General features: G+C 42.5%; 1 protein-coding gene across 5 annotated transcripts in view; it reads right to left on the minus strand.

The window, feature by feature from the left end:
• POMT2 (protein O-mannosyltransferase 2) overlaps positions 1-22,815 on the minus strand; it is a 49,068-nt gene that overhangs the window by 19,309 nt on the left and 6,944 nt on the right. For all 5 annotated transcript variants that reach the window (XR_016440353.1, XM_090033772.1, XM_090033771.1 and 2 more), the window contains 11 exons: positions 21,943-22,051; positions 19,610-19,769; positions 18,019-18,125; positions 14,625-14,707; positions 12,798-12,907; positions 10,799-10,865; positions 9,564-9,633; positions 7,153-7,231; positions 6,126-6,277; positions 5,340-5,431; positions 3,673-3,749 (listed from right to left, as the gene is read on the minus strand). Coding sequence is in view for 4 of the 5 variants with exons in the window: in XM_090033772.1 (XP_089889898.1) it covers positions 3,673-3,749; positions 5,340-5,431; positions 6,126-6,277; positions 7,153-7,231; positions 9,564-9,633; positions 10,799-10,865; positions 12,798-12,907; positions 14,625-14,707; positions 18,019-18,125; positions 19,610-19,769; positions 21,943-22,051 (1,106 nt within the window). In the remaining variant the exon portion in view is untranslated. The remainder of the gene's footprint in view (positions 1-3,672; positions 3,750-5,339; positions 5,432-6,125; positions 6,278-7,152; positions 7,232-9,563; positions 9,634-10,798; positions 10,866-12,797; positions 12,908-14,624; positions 14,708-18,018; positions 18,126-19,609; positions 19,770-21,942; positions 22,052-22,815) is intronic.

Genomic DNA, 22,815 nt, shown 5'->3' on the forward strand with positions numbered 1-22,815 from the left:
CTTTTACACATTGTAATATAACTGGGCTGCTGAATTTAAGCAAGGAAGAATAAGCACTGAGGCCACTACACCAGAATAAATTGACATAGGCTACACAACAGTAATGAATGACTGAAGATCAGAAGTCAAGCAGAGCTGAGGCTGCAGGCATCAACAGTGGGTCACTGTCTGACATTCTCTATGAAAACTTGGACATGAGAAAGGTGTTGAGCAAGACAGGTGCCCAAAATGTCAAGCACTGATCAGAAAAAGAACAACTTAACATTTCCAGAGAAACTTGAGGTGGCTCCAAACATACATAGAAAAATTCATGAGCAAGACTGTGACTCGGGATGAGACACAGGCCATCCCTATATCTCATAACACCTTAATCCTGACACTGAAAAGCAGAGCATGCAAAAGAAATGACCAATCTCTGTGTTGCAAAATAATTAAGATGGCAATCGTCGCAAAATAATTAAGATGGCAATCGGTCAGTAAGGTCATGGCCCAGTTTTTGAGACAGTGAAGGGACAATTGTAATGGACTGCCTACCTCTCAACAAGCAAGACCATTCATGGGGAATACTGTGCTAGTGAATGGCTGTGCTTGCAAGAAGCCATCGAGAGCAAGCACTGTGGAAAGCCACATCAAGGGCTGTGGCTTCTCCAGAACTATGCTTCACCCTACACATTCCAGGCAGCAGTAACTACAGAAACCAAATGTGCTTTTGAAGCTGCCACCCATCCAACCTAGTCACCAGTTCGGACTCTTTCAGATATCTCTCTCTTCCCCAAGTTGAAGGGCGACTTTTCTAGGAAGAATTTCAGTGCTGATAACACAGTGACTGCAGCAGTCACACAGTTTCTAGATGTGTAGTACAAAGACTTTGCCAAAACAGGTATGGCAAAGCTGTAGCTGCACTGAACCAAACATACTGATGTTAAGGGAAACTAGACTCACCATACAGCCTAGTAGTACTCAATCTATCCAACCTACAGACTGGATGAGTGGCACTAGGCCAGTCCATGGGCCACATCCTGTGTGCAGGGTCAGTCTGTAGGCCTGATCCCGAGTGAGTGTGGTTGGTCTGCCAGTGCGATCTGGTGCCACAGCCCAGCCCCATGTGCTGAATCCTACACATTGGCCCAACCCTGCATACTGATGCACTCTGGCACATGGGTCACGTCATTTGGCCTGTGGGGCTCCCCACAAATCCAGAAATGTGGTAGCAGGGAAGTGGTAGCAGTATTAATTGCCACAGTCACCATGTTGTTATCACTGAAATTAATGTCGCCACCATGCCCCTGCTGCCACATTTCCAGACCTGCAAGGAGCCCCATGGAATGGATGAGACAACTCTACATGCTGAATTCAGCCCATGGGCCGTAGGTTAATCACCACCAATACAGACTTTAATCAAACACCTGAAAGCAAAAAATTGTTCCTTTGTAAGGCTAGAAACTATTTAAACACCTCTCTTAGCTATGCAGCCTGTATTCCCTGTTCCTAGATGTATAACTTTACATTTGGTTTAATCAAGACATGTTTTCTTTGAACAGGCCCAACCTACCAAGTAATAAATAGCCCTGTGTGACAGCATCATGCACTTTTCATGAGCTACGATTTTGTATTTATCTAACATCTCAATCTGCAAATTCAAATCTGATATTTCGTGTGCTTTGTGAATGTGGGCATGCAATCTAAGAGGCTATATTTTGAAAATTTGGTTCAAAGTATTGTATTAACCTACAAACAATTGTCCTTGTATAGTTTCTATAATGATACTACTCATGAAAATCTACATTAAAAGTATGCTGAAGAGTCAAGCACTCAGCAGTTAGGAAGTACCAGTTACAGTAGAAAGGATCAAGAGAAGGACAGCTCAAGGGAAAGGATAGCAGAAACAATAAGATAAGGGAGGGTTGGAATAGGGCACACTGAACAGCAGTACCAATGAGCCTGTGCTATGGATAAAGTGGGAAAATAGAGGCTCACAGGAGAGGAGGAAAGAAGATAAGCACCAGGGAAGGACAGACACATTGCTGAAGAAGATTAACTGTGATGGGAAGTTGCTACTCTAACTGTATTTACTGAGTATGTGCAAATACTGATTTTCAGAGTCCCATAACTTGGCAAGATGTAGGCAGATTTTCACAGTAAGTTCAGCCCCAGAGCAACCCCTTCTAAACCTGAAGCCCCTGATTTCAAACACAGAGACCAGAGCTTACCAAAGGCAATCTATACTGCCTTCAGGTTTCCCACTTGAAATGTGCCCATGCACTCCCAGCTTGTATGTTGAAATGAGGCAATATAGCTACACATTCAAATGGTCCTGAGCATATGCCCAAAGCCATTTTAGCCTCTGTCTTGGGTAAGATTACTGTATGTTTAACATGGGTAAAACAAGACACTTTTTTCCTTAGCATCATTGTCACTCTCAGAAACAGCCTAACTAGTTTTTCTGATTATGTCTTTAAATTCAACCTAAAGCCGGCATACAAGATGGAAAATTCCAGCCCAGTTAAAGTTTGCCGTCTCTGATTCACTACAGGTACTGCTTCCTGCACCACACAGTATTATGTAAACTTAGGCTGGTGCGGGCACGTGCACAGGTACATATGATACTCTAGTGAACAGCAGTTGCCAATGCCATCTGCTAGATGGAGCATCTGAAGAGCACACAAAGGGCAAAATTCTGTTACCTTCATGTGACAGCAGCCTGGAAGACAGTGAAAGTTTGATATTACTGCACAAGGGTGAATGTTTTCAAGATGTCTTTTACATTTCTCTGACAGTGTTTCTGCAGCTGAGGACATTGTAGAAAGAGCAGAATCTCAGCTCGCTTAGAGTCCAATTGCTCCTGTAGATTTTCCTTTGCTCCAAAAAGAGAGTCCTCCTTGAGACATTAAGATTATTTCCATGGAAACAGTTCTGTTGATGTCTCCTTACCTGGAGCAATGTTATAACTGGTTGCCATGGAAATGATTACCATTAATAATACTATAGTCCCTGTTTTTTCAGAGTTTAAAAAGAGCTTTACAAAATAATAAGAAATTAAACCTCAGAGTCCTCTCTGAGGTCCGTATCATTCCTATTTATAGCAGAGAAGGAGGCACAGGAAAGAGAAAAGACTAAACTGGGGTTATACAGAATGGCCTCAGAGGAGAAGACTATAGGAAGAACTACAGTTCAACAAAGACCTACAGTGATAAAGGAAGAGGGGTGAGGAGGGCAGAGAATATCAGCATCGAAAGCTTTTGAAAGATAACTGGTTTTCAGTTTTCTCATCAGGTATTAATGTGCTCTTATGGGACTAGGTATCCAGGGTCTACACACTTTTAGGGCCTCAATTACAACTGTATTATTGATACACTGTGCAGCACTGTGCAGGGGCACTGTATAACCACCAAGAAAGGAATGGAAGTATTAACATTCTCATTTTACAGGAGGGAACCTAAACTACAGAGAAATTAAATGACTAGCCTACCATCAAATCAAATGTAGAACACAGCTAGGAACTGAACCCAGAACTTCCTAACTGTATGATGGAAATTAAGTATAAGGCCAGCCTTCTTCCTCTAAGCTACAGAAGCATACTGTCTTTCCTACCCGCCATCCCCAGGCCATCTCAGTAAATGTTGTATTTAGCTAGAAAGGAAAAAAAATGGTCTAGAAATAAATCTGCCCTACCCGGATCATAACCATGTGGGACTCCAGAAGAATCTCTGTGAAGGAGGGTTTCAAAACATCCAGGCTGATATTAGGCACTATGGATCAAACAAAAGAGAAATGAATTAGAAACCTGTGCAAGATGCCTTCCTCGAACACATGCATAATAAGCTCTCCTCCCATGTCAAATCTCTGAGGAATCTGCTTCTGGTATCTTCCCAGTCCCCAATTAATTTTATTCATATTCTAAACACAACCTCTTGCAGTCATAAAAGCATTCTCAAGTGGATTTTACTACTGATCCACACTCTGATTTCCTGCTGTACTTTCAGGAGTGTGAAAATAGATAAAGCTTCCCAAAATAATTAGTCTTTGGACTGAGGCAGAAATAAGAGGTCTGCTACTCACAGGCTCTTGTATATTCACAGATCAGCCACATGTGTAAAAAGGCAAAAATGCATGACAATGGGAGCAGGCTCTTGCCAAACCATGAGCCCAGAGTTTAATTATTTTAGTTTGAATCTGATGTTTTTGAAAGGCTGTAAAATGTTAGGGGTTTTTAATGAAACCACAATTTGCCCAAGCCTTCTGCAAAACAGAAATGAAGCATTTCTGCTTCTTGTCCCTTTTATCCTTGGGTGGGCGAGGTGAGGGGAGGACACACAACACAGCTGAATAATACAGGTTGAATGAAGCAGGGAATAAGGTTGTGAAACAGGTATAGCTTCTGCATAGTGCTGGAGGGCACATGTGTCATAACTGGAAGGCTAAAGTCTGTCTCTAATCCATGCTACAATTCTATCATCCATTATTTAAAGCTATTAGTAGCAGTCTCATTATTGTAATGTCCAAGCAAATGAAACCACAGCAAGTGCAATGCAAAGTACAGTGGACCCTACATTTCTAAACAAAATCATTACAAAAGTCTGCTATCCACATAGATTAATCACAGGCAGATTCAGAACAATAGTTCCTTCAGTTGCAAATATAAGAAGAGCTCAAAATATTCCTCATAACAGAACAATGGCTGCAGTCTTAACTAGGGAGTACCGACTATAATTGCAGCTCCTGAAGATCTCAAAATGCATTATGTTATGCCTCTTGTAAGTATAACCATTTCACGATATAAAAAATGAGGCAGATTAAAGCTAAGTAACTGGCTTAAATTCATGTAGCTGGTCAGTGCCAAAGCCAGCGAGTTGGAGATGAGGGCGAGGAGGAGGTCGGAGTGAGGACCAGGACTCTTAAACACTCGGGGCACTTGTACGCATGCTCTAATACATTCTGATTAGATCATGTTGGAGTGGACTCATTTAATCAAGTCTACTGGAGCATTATAATCAAAGTGCTCCAGCATGCTGCAGTGTCTTATGTATTCAGCACCTCTGCATTTCAAATGGCAGCAGGGGCACTTTAACTAAAGCTCATCATCGAACGAGGTTTAGTTAAAACACTCCCACCACCATTTAGAAACGTGGGACACTGAATACACGAGACACTGTGGGTATTTTAATTAGGGCAGCTCTAATTAAAACGCTTCCTCCCCCACACCCTGGAGCACATGTAAAAACACCCTCAATGCCTTGCAACAGCCACTTGATAACCCCTCACTTCCTTTGAAAACAAGCCAACCTACCCAACACAAAATGTTCCAAGAGATTTTGGGGAAAAAAGGAAACATCACTTACACTTAGGATTGATGTGATCTTCAATGTTCCAGAGGGAACTGGGATTCTCCTTCAGATATGGAGTACAAGTGACTTCCACCTGTTCCCAGCCCCTGATAAACAGGACAGTAAATCACCAGCTTTCTGAAAAAATCACCATTTACAATTCAGTTCTGATTTTTTCATTCACGCTGACATTTCCCAGCAGCACAAATTAAGGTCGTCAACCTTCACAGATCCTTTCCAGCACACCCAAAAAGTCTTATACTATCACTGCGCAGACAGAAACTGAACTAGATGTGAGATGGGTCTACCACTTTAAGCCTGCTGTAAATATGAAGACAAACTTTTTCATACTTGGGTGCCTAAGATTAGGCATCTAAATCCATATTTATACAGACACAACTTGACCTTCTTTTCAGAGGCGATGTGCATTTGTAGCTCCCAATTTCAAATCATCTTGTACCTTCTGTCCAGGCAATGTAGTCATTATCACTTTAAGTCAATCCATGCCTATAGCAACTCCATTATGGAATCAAAGACATCATCACAGTAGATCAAATTATTCATCTAATCTGCCATCTTATTTACAACAGTGACTAACAACAGAGGATATCAGAAGGGAAGTGCAAGAGGCCTGAAGTGAGGTGACAGAGGAACCTTTCCAGAGGGGAAAAAAGCTATTATCTCCTAATCTGGATTTACAAGTGCTACTTAACAAAGGCAAAGCAGTGACAATGATGAACATCAGCTGCCAGCAATAGATCTTTGGCAGGAAGAATCACAAGCTGGGTGCAGCCTGTTTACCATTTCGGAAGAGTCTTCCCAGAGGAGCCCAATAAACACCCTGTGGCCACGTGGGTCAGTCGGATTTGACTCCGTAGGACCTTGATGAGTTTCCCAGACTTCCTGCCCACCACCTCAATCCTCCAGAAATCGTTGGAGTCTCCTGTTCCATTCTACCATTCAAACACAGCACAAGAGAAAACAGCTGTCAAAGTGAGGCACAGTAAAACACAATCTTCTGAAACATGCTGACAAAGCTACATGGAAGAAACCCAACTCAACCTGTTCAGTAAAAACAACATAAATTCCTCACCAGGAAACAGCTATTATAAATGAGCTCATGATTACTGCCTTCCTACCATCTGTACCTTGCTAAGCCTCAACCTCTTTACCTCCGTGCCTTACAGGTCTCTTGGGCTAAGCAAATGCATTTTAAACAAGGGACCATTTGAATGGATACCCTAGTAAATAATAGCTCCTCATCTTTGGAGACAAAGCTGACAACATTTACAGAGTTTCTTCACTGCTCAGCCTAGACCCTAGAAGCCATCTGTATATACCACAAGGCCAAATACAGAAAATATTTGTCATTGCAGCTTTAGAGTTGCATAGTTATGCATTTAAAGAGCCAGGGGCTGCCAGAGTCAGGGATATGCTTCCTCATATATAGGGGAGAGGTAAGGATTTCTTAGGGTGATATTTTTTATTGGGCCAACTATATAGTTGGGATAAAGCTAGACAAGTATTCAAATACAAGATATTCTTTGTCAAGTCTCATATACATGTATTCTGATACAGAACCTAAATAGGTGACATGCCAAGTCTTCAATAATAAAATAAGGTTTTCTCCACACCTACAAATGTACATATATCACCCTGCTCCAACGTCCCCTGTAACCTCCCCCTTTACTCTAAGTGCTGTCATTCATTTTAAAAAATAGCTAAAAGATAAAATTAAAAACAGTATTAAGTCATTTGGTTTGAAGTGAATTCCCTTCCCCTCCCACCTCCAACAGAGAGAGAGGTTGTATTCTTGCTTTTCACTTACTATTCCATATCCAGTGACTTGAAAGTGTTTCCTTGTCAAGGGGGCCTCATGCTGGTGACTATGAAGATTTCTAGAAGTCCTGCAATGAAATACAAGGGGAAACTATGTTTCACTTTGAATGCTGAGGATGGTTTGTGGGAAGAATGTTTCTTTCAATCAACAATAAAAACTCTCATATATGAGCCCCCCTCCCAGCAATTTGCAGGCATTACAAATTCATTTTCTGAACTACTTATTATAAACTGTATTCGGCCACCTCTAGAAGTAGAGTAGAGAAGTATACTGACCATGGAACATTGCAGGCTAGGACACAGAAGAGAAAACATTCAGCTGCAACTGAAGGGATGTGTGGCTTTTATGAAGAGCCCAAAACAGTGAAGTTAAAAGCCCAATGCTTGCAAATAGTGGCAAGAGATCCTCAAAGTCCAGACTACTTGTGAGCATCAGTTTGATTCTCATGCAAAAGACTGCATCCTCTAGCTGCACAGAATTCCCCAACAGCATATTGGACCATTCACTTATGGTTCAAAGGGAAGAGTGCCATCTGTTGGATCATTTGCAAATCACTTGTAAAGCATAACAGTTTTTTTGGGAAGTCTCCCATTTCAGGACCCAGCATTGCTCAGCATGAGAGTTGACAAAATCATGTTGGCAAGTCAAGAGTTTACTGTGACTTGCACATCTTCAGTGTTAAAGCCCCAGCTGCTAACACCATGATCTGTGAGAATCTCACAGCTTTCATTTACAAAAAAAAGTAAGTTTCTAGAACACAAAAAGTAAGCATGTAACAGTTATTTTTCAAATTTCATGACTTCTGAGCTTGAAGCATGAATTTCTGAAAGCTTCCAATGTCACAGGCTGCTACTACATTGCAGACTAATGTGATATAATGCATAGGGCAGCCAGTCATGGGAACTAACTAGTTAATTCATTAATTAAAAAATTAAAGAAATGGCTAACTTTTAACTTGAACTAGTTAAAAAAAAAGTTTAACTTTTTTTGACGTAGAAGTTAAGTTTTAAAAAATTGAAATCCAGCTTTCCCAGAGTTTTTCCTGACACAGACACTCTCTAGGACTTGCATGGAACGATATTTCTTTATTGAAACTCTAGGACTTCTTGTCTGAGAGACAGAAAGTAGTCTGCCTTCCTAGGAGATATGTTCTCTTAAGAACTACAAGTTCCAGAGTTCCTTAGGTCTGTGCATTTGCAGAAGTCAACAGGGCAGCCAGTTGGCTGCAGGAGAGGAAACAAACACAAACAAGCAGAGACACTGATCCCAGTAACAGTGAGAGCAAGTAGTGAGGGTGAAGAAGATGATGAATTTTTTAATTTTAATGAAGATCAGGACCAGCAGCCCACTTCTGATATGTGAGAAACTTACCTGAGATGTTACCTATTATGAAAAACTATTCATCCGTTATAACACACTCATTCCCTCATCTGCCCATATACACCATTTGTTCAGTAGTGGGGGCTTAGTTTTGCAAGACAGAAGAGGAAAATTGTCAGATGTAAATTTTGAAATGCAGCTTTTGCTGAAGTTCAATAAGCATGTTTAAATACTTTCTGCTATGCAACCGAGCATTCTTTTTCTCATTTAAACTGATTTTCTCATTTCAGTCTAATTCTGATTTTCAGACACTTTCATTATTTCTAATTCAGTTGCATTTCATACCCTCTTGTTACCTTTTGAGCAATAAAAATTGTAATAACAGAGCTTTTCTGCAGGAACAGCTTTCATTTGTCACCTGGCTATGAATATCTCCTTTCTGCTATTCTGGTATACCTATATGATGCATTGATTTTTACAAAGTACTTCATATGGAGAGGGTGTGAAGGATCTAACATTGCATAGGTATTGGTAAATTGTTATTTTGAAAACTGTTTGACAAGTATAACACTATTTTCAGGTAAAACAGGGTGAGTTCCAAGTAAATTAGTGGGCTTCTGTGGGCTCATGGAAAAGAACCCCACCCATTACATTTGAAAATTAAAAATTATGCTAAGAGGCAATTCACCGTGTTTCATGAATTTCTCACGAATCAACTTAACTTTTAACTAGTTACTCTCTTCTTAACTTACCTTTTAACTAGTTGAAAGTGGAACTATTTAACTTAACTCAAGTTAATTTTAAAGACTGCTAACTTTTAACTTTAACTAGTTATATTTTCCATAAACTTTTCCTATGATTGAGGGCAACAAAAGTCCTATACATAATGAATAAATAAGGAGACCTTCTTGCTGCACAGTGAAAGGAAGGAAAATACAGACATAAGACACGGGCACCAAAATACCCTGATAGTCTTCAAGCCTAGCATTCATGGCAGAGAGGGGTCTAGAGACAAGTCCTCCCATCACCAGTCCTATCTCAAATGCTGATTCTATTGAAATCCCAAGAAATATCCTTACTCTTTGTGTTCCAGCCGAATTATATCTCCATGTCTCACAAACTCCACAGTACAAGAAGGGTCCAAATGATCTGTAAGGAGAGCATAAATAGATCTCATTACCAAGTCTGAAAAATGAATCAAAGTTCTTGAAGGAAGAGTTTTAAGAATACCGAGTTTTTGCCTTCAGTAAATCACATCAGTGGATTCTAGAAGCAGTATGAACCCTAATTTAAGTGTAATAACTGGCCCTGAGGGTTCCTCCCTAAAACTCTGTGGCAGTATTCTAAAACAGACTTTGGCTGCCCTTGGGTCCAATAAGGAAATTGATGAAACCACGCTGTTCAGCACAGATTAGAAATATAAATCAAGAATGATTTTTTGCAGCCATTCATCAACTTTATTTATGCAAAACTAACACAGAAAGGAAACCCTATATAACAAGCATGCTCCAGATATACCATGGAGGAATCTAAATAATGGATGATCTGTCCAAACAACTATTCCCAATGTCCAACATTATTTTGACCCAAGCAGCCATGCACTAAGAAAAAAAATCTATTGCATTCTGGAACCTGTAGTCTGGGAGACACACCTCTGAATAAAAAAATATGGTAAATCAAATACGATTCATTGTATGTATTCATTGCAGTCTGTGGTTGTCTAGCAAGTTATCATCACAGCTCGTAGCCAGAAAAAAGCTGAACATCACATCTGGAAGGAAAATAAAGTTTGGGTCCAACGATGACCGGTTGAGAGCTATGGGACTCTTTAACCTGGGAAAGTGCAGGCTCAGGGGTGACCACCAGTATCTGGGGGAACATTTGTTCACCAGAGCATCCCAAGGGATGATGAGGTCAAACGGTTATAAACTACTGCAAGACCGTTTCAGGCTGGACATAAGGAAGAATTTCTTTACTGTCCGAGCCCCCAAGATCTGGAACAGCCTGCCAGCGGAGGTAGTTCAAGCACCTACATTGAACACCTTCAAGGGCAAATTGGATGCTTATCTTGCTGGGATCCTATGACCCCAGCTAACTTCCTACCTTCAGGCGGGGGACTGGACTCGATCTTCCAAGGTCCCTTCCAGGCCTAATGTCTATGAATCTATGAAAGTTATGATTTATTTACATGGCACACAGCTCTCCACTGTCAGCCACCTAAAAACTGCTTTGTTACCCAAGAGGCTATGCAAGAACATGCTAGTTAAAAACAGAAGTATCAGTTAGATGGCTTATTTGTTAGTGTTCTGCTTACCTGTGTTCGAATCATATTTCTTTATAATCCACAGGTTGTTCAAGTCTTTGTGTAAATAGGCAGTGACCTGGAAACACAATGAAAAATCATTTCACCCAACAAGTCAGGGTCTGGCCAAGGAACAAGCTCCTTTCATCAGCAACTCTAAATACCAAATATATCCAGTGCTAATAAAATAAATATAGGATAACTTTGTGATGCTGCCCCCAGTTAAAAGTCCTAGTTTTTAGACCCCAAGTAATCCAAACCACAAATCTATCAACCAAATGGGGAAATGCAGTACCTGTGTTACAGTGTGCTATGACACTTGCAGTTTTCTACCTTTCCTCTATTGCTCTGTTTTCCTGGTAATAACTTCTAAATCACGCAGCTCTATTTCCTCTCAGCCCTAGTTCAGAGGCTCTTTCCACAACAAGCTGTACAGCATGAAACTCTTGAAATTCCCGCCATTGATATTAGAAACCTTGCAAGTGGCACCTCAGTCACTTCCACGGCAACAAATAATACCGCCATGAAGAGACAATTAGGATTTTTGGTTAGGAATAAGCAGATACAAAGTGATTCTACTTCTAAGGAATTGTTTCTTTTTACTGTTAGTTTATGAAAGTAAAGAAACCTAATCTACTGAATAAAGTGTCTCCAGTGCTGCAGTGAGTATTAAAAGGAGGAAAACAAGGCATAAAATGAGGAAGTGACGTGCCCAGGATAGCGGGAGAGGTCAGTACCATGAAGAGAAACAAAACTGAGGAGAAGAGACTCCATGCCTTTATTTTTACCACTTAATGCTCTCCACAAAGGCAATGTGGTTAATAGGTAGCTGCATGGTATACTTGTATCACTGCAGAAGCATGAATACATAACAAATGGAGCAAAATTATTGCAATTTTAACTTCTTTTTTTTTATTCACTTGTCTGGCTACAGGAGCACGCAGTGGTAACAGGTACAGCATAACAGCTGATACATGCAACTCCTCCTCCCCTTTTGAAGCAGTTACAAATTGCCTCTGTCCATAGAAGGAGATGGCATTTTAAAGTACCCATAGGGAAATTCAGAAGGTATTTTTTAGGCTTTCACGTACAGCAGGGATTCCCTGATCAAAAGGGAGCAAGACCTCTGCAGAATTTTGATAAGCATAGGAACTGCACTGCAGAAACAGTATTACAAATCTAATGGGAAAGAATGGAGGAGGCTTGTTCAAAATTCTAATGTACAAGGATTTTCACAGCTTTCCATCAGGTGGCAGCTGCTCTTTCATTGGGAAATATAACAAATTATTAAGTTGTTTTGGCACATGTTCAGAGGGCAAAATGGAAGAAATCTCTCCATTATGATGCACCCTCAGTATTGCAAGCAAATCCTTCTGGTGTGAGAGTGGTATCATTTGAGGTTTCTCTACTACCAAGGTCTTCCCACTAAGGACCAAATTCAGGAGACAGTCCTGGTCCCCTCCTAAAATTCTAATAAGGAATCTAAGAACCATAGTAGCCTCTGTCACAGCTGTATCTAAATGCTCAGTGCTGGAGGCCTCAGGAATAACACATTAATCAGAGGTGTGTACCACAACATCACGATGTATGAGAAGAGCTTCAGTTCCTTGAAGCTCTCCCTCATTTCTGGCTTCAACTTTAGCCAGAAATAGAAAATGGGAGGACTTACAGTTTCATAGTTTCTAGGGTCGGAAGGGACCTGAACAGATCATCTAGTCCGACCCCCTGCCATGGCAGAAAAGAATACTGGGGTCAAACAACCCCAGCAAGATGTGCATCTAACCTCCTCTTAAACACCCCCAGGGTAGAAGCCTGCACCACTTCTCTCGGAAGTTGGTTCCAGACTTGCACCTTCCCAGGCAAAATGACAAAGGAATAGGGCAGTAGGAAAGAACAGCTGTTTTTACCGGAGGATTTAAATCTTATAGCAGCTCCAAATGGAACAGAGCATATATCACAAGGTGGCTGTAGTGTTACAGTGACATCCTACACACAACAGCAACACACTGACCTGCTGCTGACGTGCTCCCACTCCTTCAGGGTACAGGTGCCAGTGTGAATGAAGATACCCCCCTGCCATTCGAAGGTTCTTCATTGTGATGACAGAGCCATATGCCAGATCTAAAAGAAACAGAAGGGGAGTCAGATCTGTGGCAGCTCTCCCATAAAACATCACTCCATAGTCAGACTGCACTGCAGGGACTAACAGAACAGGTTCCAACCTTTATTTCAAGCAAGCCCATTCCCACCTGCCCCCGCCATGATATATCATTACAAACAACTTACTATCAGCTAGTGGAGGCTAGATGTACACCTTGCTGGGGTCATTTGACCCCAGTATTCTTTCCTGCCATGGCAGGGGGTCGGACTTGATGATCTGCTCAGGTCCCTTCTGACCCTAGAAACTATGAAACTAACCTACTACTTACAAACTATTATTAAACACTTCCAGCAATCCAGCAATACTGCAGAACTAGAGTAACACACAACATCTGCTTTTGGAGAAAGAGCACAGAAAGGAGATTATACCAACAGAACATTTTTTCTTTTGATTTTTTTGATTATTTTGAATAAGTAGAAGTCCAGGGGTTTTTTTCTTTAAAGAGCATAATCAACTATGACCTAAGTAATTCTAAAAAAAACCAGTTTCATATCCTGCACATGCCCGAATCCTCCTGCCAATGTTTGTTGTTTTAGAACCTAACCTTCTCCCCACTTTATCCCCCCACTTTGTTTTTCTTTTCCCTATTGCTATCAGAAAGACTCATATAAGCAATAGGAAAAAATGTCAGACTGACTACATAGGGGGATGTAGGGAACTGATTACATGTACTCACACTGCTGTCAAATACACAAAGCAAAGCTCTCTCTCATCATTAATTCCTAGGAAGCTTTCTTGGAATAGCCAAGAGTGATCCAGATACTCAGCCTCAGTACTTTGTGCCCTTCAGCTGTTCACAGGAGATATTAAAACAAGCTTAACTAGCTGCCAACTAGCCCCTAGCACAGCAGACATGGCTGGAGAAAGGGAGAAAATTTGGCCGGAGCACCACTGCACTCTGGCAGTCCCCTGCTACTGGAACAGGGGACAGTTGGGCAAAAGCTGAAGCGAAGCAGTGCTAAAGCTGCTTTAAATGACATGAGCAAAATCTATGGTCCTAACTCTGGATCTGAGAACCACAAAATAACATAAAGCCAACTTTAGCTTCCCTAATTAATAGCTTATTTAGTCTTAAAAGCTTTTAACAAATCCATTACCATCATATAGCCAATCACCAGTTTGATCAGTTGGCTATCTGCTGTACCCAGCTTTACATTAAATACAGCTCAGCTGGACCTAAGGCTCTGATTCCAAGTATGTATTCTGAGTTCACATTTTCAGTGTAAGCCCTTCTCTTGCACAGATGGATACAAATCCAACACGCATCATGTTATCCAACACCTAAAACAAATAAGGGAAACTGCCAAATCTTGTTTCATTGATCCAAGCAGAGTAAAAGACAAAAAAGCAAGGCAAAAGCAGCAGTGGCAAAAAAAATAATCCAAACCGTAACCATTTCTTAAATATTATTAAAAAATATAGAAAAGAAACTTGGAACAAGGCACTGGATCAGGCACGTATGCCTTAAGCTTCTGATGAATAAGATGACCCTGAAGAAAGGCGCAGGGATCTAACCTTGAGAATGCAGGCTTTATTTGGACTGACCCAGCTGTCAAACTGACCCACTGGCTTACAAGGGGTTTGGATTTCAAGACTGTTATGTTTTGTTTTGCCTATATGGTGATGTTGATTGTATTAGTCTGAGCTGTTTATTCTCCAAAGGTCCTGAACACTTACGCTCTGGAATGGAGACATTGTGAAGATTGTTCCCAATCAGCCGGGACTGAAAGGCAGAGCTGTAGAAGCCATCACCAGGTCCACTAGAAGAGAGCAAAGAATGTACAGACCATGAGTATATGGGAATGTATAAGCTAGGAATTAAATCATTTTTAAGCAAGAAATGCAAAACTACTAGTCCAGGGGTCAGCAACCCCTGGCATGCATGCCGAGCGTGGTATATGAGGCCATTTTGCTTGGCACACCGTGGCCAGCCCTGGCTCCACATAGCTGCTGCTAGCGATGGAGCCCGGGCTGCTCCCAGCAGGGCTTGCAGCATCCCAGCTGCCTGTTGGGAGCAGCCCGGGATTCCGGCTGGAAGCAGGTCCCCAAAGCCGGGGCCAGCTGCAGCCGTGAGGCTCTGAACAGCTGTGCCGGGCTTCGGCATCAGCTTTGCACCGGCACATGCAGGTGGTGAGGGAGGGGGCTGAGGCAGCACAGCCCTGGTCTCTCCCCACTCCCGGCACAGAGGTGATGAGCCCAGCTGCCCGCTGCAGCTGCCCAGATCCCAGGCTGGCTACAAACAGCTGCACCGGGCTCATCACCTCCATGCTGGGAGTGGGGGAGAGACCAGGGCTGCGCTGCCTCAGCCCCCTCCCCAACCACCTGTTCCCAGGCGTGCCTGCACATGCCAGTATGGAGCTGATGCCAGAGCCCGGACCCCAGCACAGCTGTTTGGAGCCTCCTGGCTGCAGCTGGCCCCGGCTCTGGGGAGCTGCTGCCCGCCGGGATCCCAGACTGCTCCCAGCAGGCAGCTGGGATGCTACAAGCCCTGCTGGGAGCAGCCTGGGCTTCAGCAGCTACCCAGAGCCAGGGTAGCTGCTGGCAGCCACAGAGCCCGATCTGTGGGGCATGGGCTTTGAGTGGAAGGCAAAGGGCAGTAGGGCTGGGGGGGGGGGGGGGGGCAGGGGCACAAGCAGGGCATCCTGCCACATACCCCTTGCCCTCATTTTGTTTTTCTGCCATGCTGGCACCCAGCACCTTCCGAGGTAGGTATTGTGGTGTTTTTCGGCACTCCGACCAAAAAACATGGCCTACCCCTGCACTAGTCAGCCTCAAAATACAGACAAGAGAGGGACCTAAGTTCCATGAGGTGCCTAGCTCTCACATGTAGTGGCAAAAGATACCTGTATATACTCCTGCAAGCAATTTTCAACAGCCTCAAGGATTTCAAGACATCAAAGGCCATCAAAAGCCTCACCCTTTTAGTTCCGCACAAGGTACAGTAATTTTCTTTCTATGACACATAATGTTGATTCACTGTCACCTTGGGCAAGTCAGAATCCTTCTCAGTGGCCACTAAAGGCCCACAACAGTCAAGATGGTTTTGGTGAGACCACTAGACTCATGCCTTCAAGCTCAGGGAGTAAAGATAACAAATAGCTTATTTATTTTTAAGTACCTCTTAAGTTCTCCTTCTATTGCCACCATATGGGCAATTACCACCTTGATCACTTTACTATCCACTGTACCCATTCCACATGTACTGACAGCTGTTCTACCTTTAGAGTGTGGCCCATCATTATACAGCCCTCCTTATTCTTTTTCATTGGAAACACTTGGCATAATGTGGGCGCAGGGAACTGGAGTGGAGTTTCTCTCACTGGAAACACTTAACATAATGTGGGTAGTGCTAATCAAAACATTTTGCAAAGGTGGACTGTTTCCAAAAAGTCTTCCTTGGAAAGTTTTTGGTCCACAGAACAGAGGAGGAGAGAGAAAGAAAGTCTGGTTGGGACAATGGCTTGGGATGCAGAAAACCTGTGTTTAAGCATCCATTCTACTTGACTGGAGGGAATTGGGATGGAAAACTTTTCTGACTTGGACAGAGTGGGGACTTAAATATAGTTCCCCAAAACCCAAGTTCATAGTCTGACAATCAGACCACAGAGTGGGGACTGACACACACTCACCCAGGGGCAGATCCAGGATTTCTCAAAGGAAAGTGGAGGAGCAGTGGTCTGCGTTGCAAACCCTGGCTTCCAGCCTCCTCTACCCCCACCAGTGAGGGCAGACTTTTTAAAGACCCTAAAGCAGGTGAAAATTCTCCCTCCCTTACCCTTCCTGCTCAGGACCACTCCCTCTCCTCCCACCTTTCCTTTTCTTCCCCTCCCCCACCATTCCCCTGCCTGTCCCTGCTACTTTCTCCACTGCTCCAGGACAGCAAAGAGGATGCAGAGCTGAGTGGAGGCTGGGTTCAGCTGGGGAGGGAAAGGGGCAGAGTAAGAGAAGAGTAGTTGCTTCTACCCTGCTGGGAACAGGCACTGGGAGGGGGAACCCACCATCTACCCCTGCTGCCATTGTTCCCAGCTGAGCCCAGCACCCACCAGTGGGCAGAAACAGCTCTAGTGCTTTTCTGCCACTGAAAGAGCAAGAAAGGCAGGTGGGGAAGGGAAGGAAAGAGCATGCCTTTGAGCAGGAGGGAGGATTTTCACCAGCATTAGGGACCTGAAAAAGTACCCAGAGGCTCCTGTGGTGTGGTGCAATCCAAAATGAGGGTATAGCCACACTACTGCACCCCCTCTGGATAGGTCCCTGCCTTGCCCTCCCCTCTGCCCTCCTTCCCCACCCTTCCTGTTTGTAATGAAAAAGAACCATAGTTCAAACTTGGCTTCAGTGCAGAATGAAATTAATGTCTGAAAATCAGTAGTTGCCACAAAGCAGAACTGTTATCCTTTGGTCAACTCCAAGCACAGGTTCTACTGAAAAAAGAACTTTGTTTTCTGTAAAAAGGCACCTACACCCTCTGACATAATCTAATTAGTGGCACTGAAGGGACAGTTATATATTTAAAGTACTAGCCTAGGATGAAGTCAGGGCTCTTGTCCCAGCTCTTCTAATGGCTTGTGTTATGGCTTTGTGTAAGTCACTTTCCCTACCCATTAAAAGGGTATAAATATGTTGAATAATATGGAGAAAGGGGAGCTGTTGATCTTAAAATTATGGTAATTTCTGCAAAGCAGGACAGGACCACTGAGTTAGTTGCTATTTCTCACTATTTAAAAGTATACATGAAAAACCTACCACATGCACTATCAGCTTTAAATAATCTATATGCATCTATCCACAATGGGGCTGCAACACAGTCTGGCACTGCCAGCATGTTAAAGCATAGTCCAACTGTTAATTTGACCTAGGTGCTCTGCACACACAGACCATCTAAGAACGATATTTTAGTCCAGGCAGAGTCTTTAGTCTAAGACATGGCTTCTGACTTCTAACACTAAAACGTTACCAGAAAAAAAAAAAAAAACAGTCAAGAGAGTTAAAATAGTGATTCCCAATTCAAAGGGCAGGGGGTAATTTTCCTCCTATGATAAGGAAGAAAACTAAGAGAAACATGCTTGAGAAATACCTTTTATTTAATATTGCAAAATGAACAGCAAACAGAGCCATGTAAAGGGAAAGAGGCAGCAGGATGAGGCAGAGCACTCGTGCCAGCAAGTGTTTCCCAAACATGATCTGCAACAGAAACAGTTCAGATTAATTGCAGCCACTGCAGGAATGCCCCTGAATGGGACTGCAAAGCACATCTCTCTTGCAGGTTACTCTTCACACAGAGCGCTGGGAACATAAGAGCTAAGCAGTTCCTTGGCAGGCTGCAAGATTTCTACCAACAAAGATTTTTTTTAGGAAAGAATATGAGGTGCTAGTTCAGGAAATCACTGGATTTCCAAAAAACATTACTTGTAAACAGACAAAAATCAGTTCCACAGCTAATACAGAGATAAATTATTTGTGCTGATAGGCTTTTCCGTTACTAGTCCTTTTGCTAATAATGGTTGCCAAATGTTTAATTATTCAGCAAGCGCCTCTCTTCTGTCGTCAATGGATTTCTTTACACATTCTAAGACTTGGAGCTCTCCTTCTTTGCTGCCAGCAGCACAAATGAAATCACTCTGCAGCCGTCTGCTGGCAGAAAGCTTACGCATGATGGATTTGTTCCATTTCAAATACAATTAACTGACTGTATGTGCAAGAAGCACTTCCCTGGAGCTGAAACACCGCAGCTTTGCAGCCCATATCGATTCACATTAATCAGAGAAAACAAATCACATGGGGACGGGGGGGGGGGGCTAGGAAACAGCATTTATGAAACTTAAAAGGACAAAACCAGCAAGGGGAAGAAAATAAATTTCTGAGCTTCAGAAACAGGCTGGGATAAGAAGAGAATTAAACATTTTTTTCCAAAAGTGTGCTTCTGAACAAGCCGCCAGATCTTAAAAACTGCATCAGAGGACAAGATACCAGATTTCACAGCTTTAAGCACTAGGTGCAAGATTTTAATCCATAGCACCCAACATGTTTTTTCGTGAAATGATTCTACTGGCAATTTACCTGAACCCCAAAAACTAAACTAAATTTGTATAAAATGAAGCAATCTAGGACTGCCTTCATCTTCAGTGCATCGGGATAAGCCACGGAGACTGCAAGTCACAACATACCCTGCAGATGAGCCACAGGATCATGCTGGAGCACTTAGATTTTTAGTCCATGCAGGTTGCATCATTGTACCGAAAATTAAGACAGCATCAAGTTGTTTCATTATAAGCAAATTAGATTCTGCAAATTAGGAACATCTAGGTCTTATGTTTTCTTTAGAAGGCCATGTTGTAGGATTCTGGACCACCTACAGACATGTTTGATATATATTTGCAGCCTAGAGTGAAATAAAATGTACCCAGTTCAAAAGGTCAGTTTCCTCTGGTAAACAATGGCAGTGCTTCCAATACACCCCTGTAGCATTACATCCCACCAATATATAGCTTTTAAACTCACAAAATGACAATCTATGCATTATAACTTTCATTTCTAGTTACTATCTGGCACTGAAGGACCTAAAATAGCAGCGAAGTTCTGGTACTAAGCTGTTTTCATAAATATTAAAAGCAGGGAAGTCGATAAAGAAAAAAGAACTAACAAAAAGAAAAGTTCACAATACTCACCAGTGACAGGCTGAGATCCCCCAGCAAATCCCACAGATCAGAGATCGTGTTCAGTCCAACCAAGATCACTACAAAGAGGCCAACAAACTTCACCCCCATCGCTCCAGCAAGGTTCACCCCAGTCAGACTCAGCCAGAACCACCAAGGGAGAGAGAAGGGCCTGCACAACAGATGGAGCAGGTCACTGGTGAGACAGTGGCTATGAGCACAAAGAACAGCATACTGAAGAAACAAAGGACACCATCTGCTTGCTCAGAGCAGGCCCTGGGCCTCTGCACAACCTGTGACAGCAGCCATCTCTTCCACTTCTCAGGAATCACTCACTGGTTTTATTTTCATGTGTGCAAAGAGACTATTGCCAATGCCTAGAGACCCCTGTGTCTCCTCTTCATAGAATAGGATTCAAATCCAAGGCTATAACCTGACATAACTGTTTGGAGCAAGGCCCAAGCCTCTTATGTATGGGACTGAGAAGAATACAAAGATTCTTCTTCTCCGAGCTGCCACAGACACTCGAAGAACTAAGCAGTGTAGGATAAGATAAAGTGTGCATAGAAAGATGCCAGAAAGATGTGGGGACAGAATATCTTCCTATGTGCAGCTAGCAACAAAGGCACAGTGCTGCACACACAGCATTTGGGGGCAGTGACAACTTCCAGTCGCTGTTATGTGCAATTGTGTTTGCGCAGCTGCCAGCAGCAGCTGCTTTTTATTGCCTCCCTTCAGGTAGTGCCTAGGGTGAGAATGCCCAGTGCTATTCCACTGCTGGTACCACCCTTGCTATGGTACTGTGTACACCACAAAGTTAATTAGCACAAAGTGGGGGAAAAAACAAAAGTTATAAGAAGACTAAAATCAAATATGAGAGAAGACATGAAAAAGGTGGATGAAACCCTTTTAACTCTCTACCGCTGACTCTGCCTCGGGGTGTCTACGCCGTCCTTCAACCACAAGCTACACCAGCAACTAACCAGAAGGCAGTGGCCATTCACATTTATGTAAAATAAAGCAGATATTCACCTCCCTGAATAAAGAGACATGGGAACATGTCAGGTTTCAGCATATAGTGCTGCATCTTGAGCTGGTCAGATGCAACACTGGGTAGTGGGTAGGATAGTCTGTAGTCTCTACAGGTCATAGCTCCTTTGTTATAGATGAAGATGGCTGCACACAGCATTACATGGCTTCACAAGTCATGTTTCAGCCATGCCTACAACAGTCACACCAAGGCTGGCACAGTTGATCATGCAGCACGTTTGATACAGTGCAAAAGGCCATGAATTAGTGCATCTTTCCTTTACTGGACCAACTATATAGTTGGGAAAGGTATTGGTCAGGTCACCTGAGGAAGGTACCAGATGCTCAAAACTGTGTCCAACAGTTCTCTTAACTACGCAGTTGGTTCCATAAAAGGTATCAAAAAAAGCCTTGGCTCTTGGACATTTCCTGGACCATCACAGCTACAGCACTCCAACCCTACTACCGCTTTCTACACTTTCATATCATCTGATTCTGGTTCTATTGTGTGAAAGTGTCCTGTGCGGCCCCATCATACAAAAGCTTTCCAGCATCCCCCAAAATGTCCTGTATAAGCAAGATCACACTGTTTGAATTTGCATCCATCAATCTGCCTGGAAATTTTATCAGATTCATTCAGAAATGTCATAAACATACTTCCAAAAAAATTCAAGGGAACCAACTGCTGTAAGTTATACTATTGACATTTCAGCCAGAAGGATTTTATAAGTGTCAATGGACTTGTGAAGAAGCAGAGCTCCCTTGATCTGGCACTGATGAAAGTAAAGCAAGATGACGTATCAAAACTCTTATTATTAGAGAGCAAACCAGGTGGAAAAAACTGCTCTCATCTTTCATTGAGCTGACCTGAGCACATGATGACCCCCAACTGGTTTCTTTTCATGTTATATGGGGTTCAATATTCTAATTTTTACTTTCAAACTTTCTACACGACTGCATACCATCAATAGTCCTGTTAATATTTCTCTCATCACAAATTCTAGTCAGTCCTCTCTCCTAAATCTTTCTGTCTCATGGCCTTGACTTTTTCTATTGTCATAAACAATTGTGTTGAAAATAATCTTTATTCCTGTCATGGGCCAAATAACCTCCCTTCATTCCCCTTCTACTCATTTGTCCCACTTAGCCCTGCTACAGCATCCCAAATTCAGGCATCACATACTCCCACTGTTAAGACTGAGCCCTGTTCTGTTCAAATTCAACTAAATTCTTTTGCATTGGCATCTTCTCTCTTTGTCCAAGCATGAAGGGACAAACATCTATACTATACTCAAAAAAAAAAATCACCATCTTACCGATCTGCACAGGAGTTATATTTGACCATACTCAGCACAGCTGCCATGATGAAAAACATCAAAATGGGATCAAGCAGAATATACTGGGACAGTGTAATGCAACCTGTATCTGAAAAAAGACACACCAAGAGATGCCTCAGTTACAAAGCTAAACTACAGCTTAGTAAATCAATTAGCTTACTTAGTCAAGGGCAATACTGGAAATGGAAACAAGGCTTTTTCCAAATGATATTACACAGCGCTGTGAACTGCCAAGCAGGAAATACGGTATGAATGGAAATGTTATAGTAAGCAGCACTCTTTCCGCAAAGCCAATACTGAAATCGCACACCAGCACAACACCAGGGGATGCTGTGAAGCTCAGAAGACTCTCTTTCAGGTGATACAAAAATGAATTTAAAAACCATGCCATGAGTGGAGGATATTAAAAACCCTGTGTTGTGTTTGCAGGCGTTAGTGTGTTAATACCAACATCCTGGAGAAGCCCTGATTCAGGTAATTTCAATTTTGTCTGTTTCAATCCTTCATTGTATTTTTGATTCTACACAGAATCTTTATTCACTTCCTACCTTCAACTGTAACACACTGTTAAACAGCTGCTATATCTCTCATCAGAGATGCATTTAGGTGGTCGACAAAGTTCGATATCTATCCTGTATACAGTTTTTTAAATTAAGCGTAAATATGTTCCACTGCTTAAGTGAGGAATAACACAGAACTACTTATAAATTAGATCAGGCTGTGAAATGCTCTGGGAGCACTTTGAATGAAAAGCCAGTTATTCAGCTCCTAGAAGAGAGGCATTGTCTACAATCTCTTGACAGTGTCTCCTTGTGGACAGATGACCTGAGACTCCAGGAAAGGAAAGTATCT

This window comes from Crocodylus siamensis, chromosome 2 (genome assembly GCF_052110815.1).
Source record: "Crocodylus siamensis isolate JL-2025a chromosome 2, ASM5211081v1, whole genome shotgun sequence".
Classification (NCBI taxonomy): domain Eukaryota; kingdom Metazoa; phylum Chordata; order Crocodylia; family Crocodylidae; genus Crocodylus; species Crocodylus siamensis.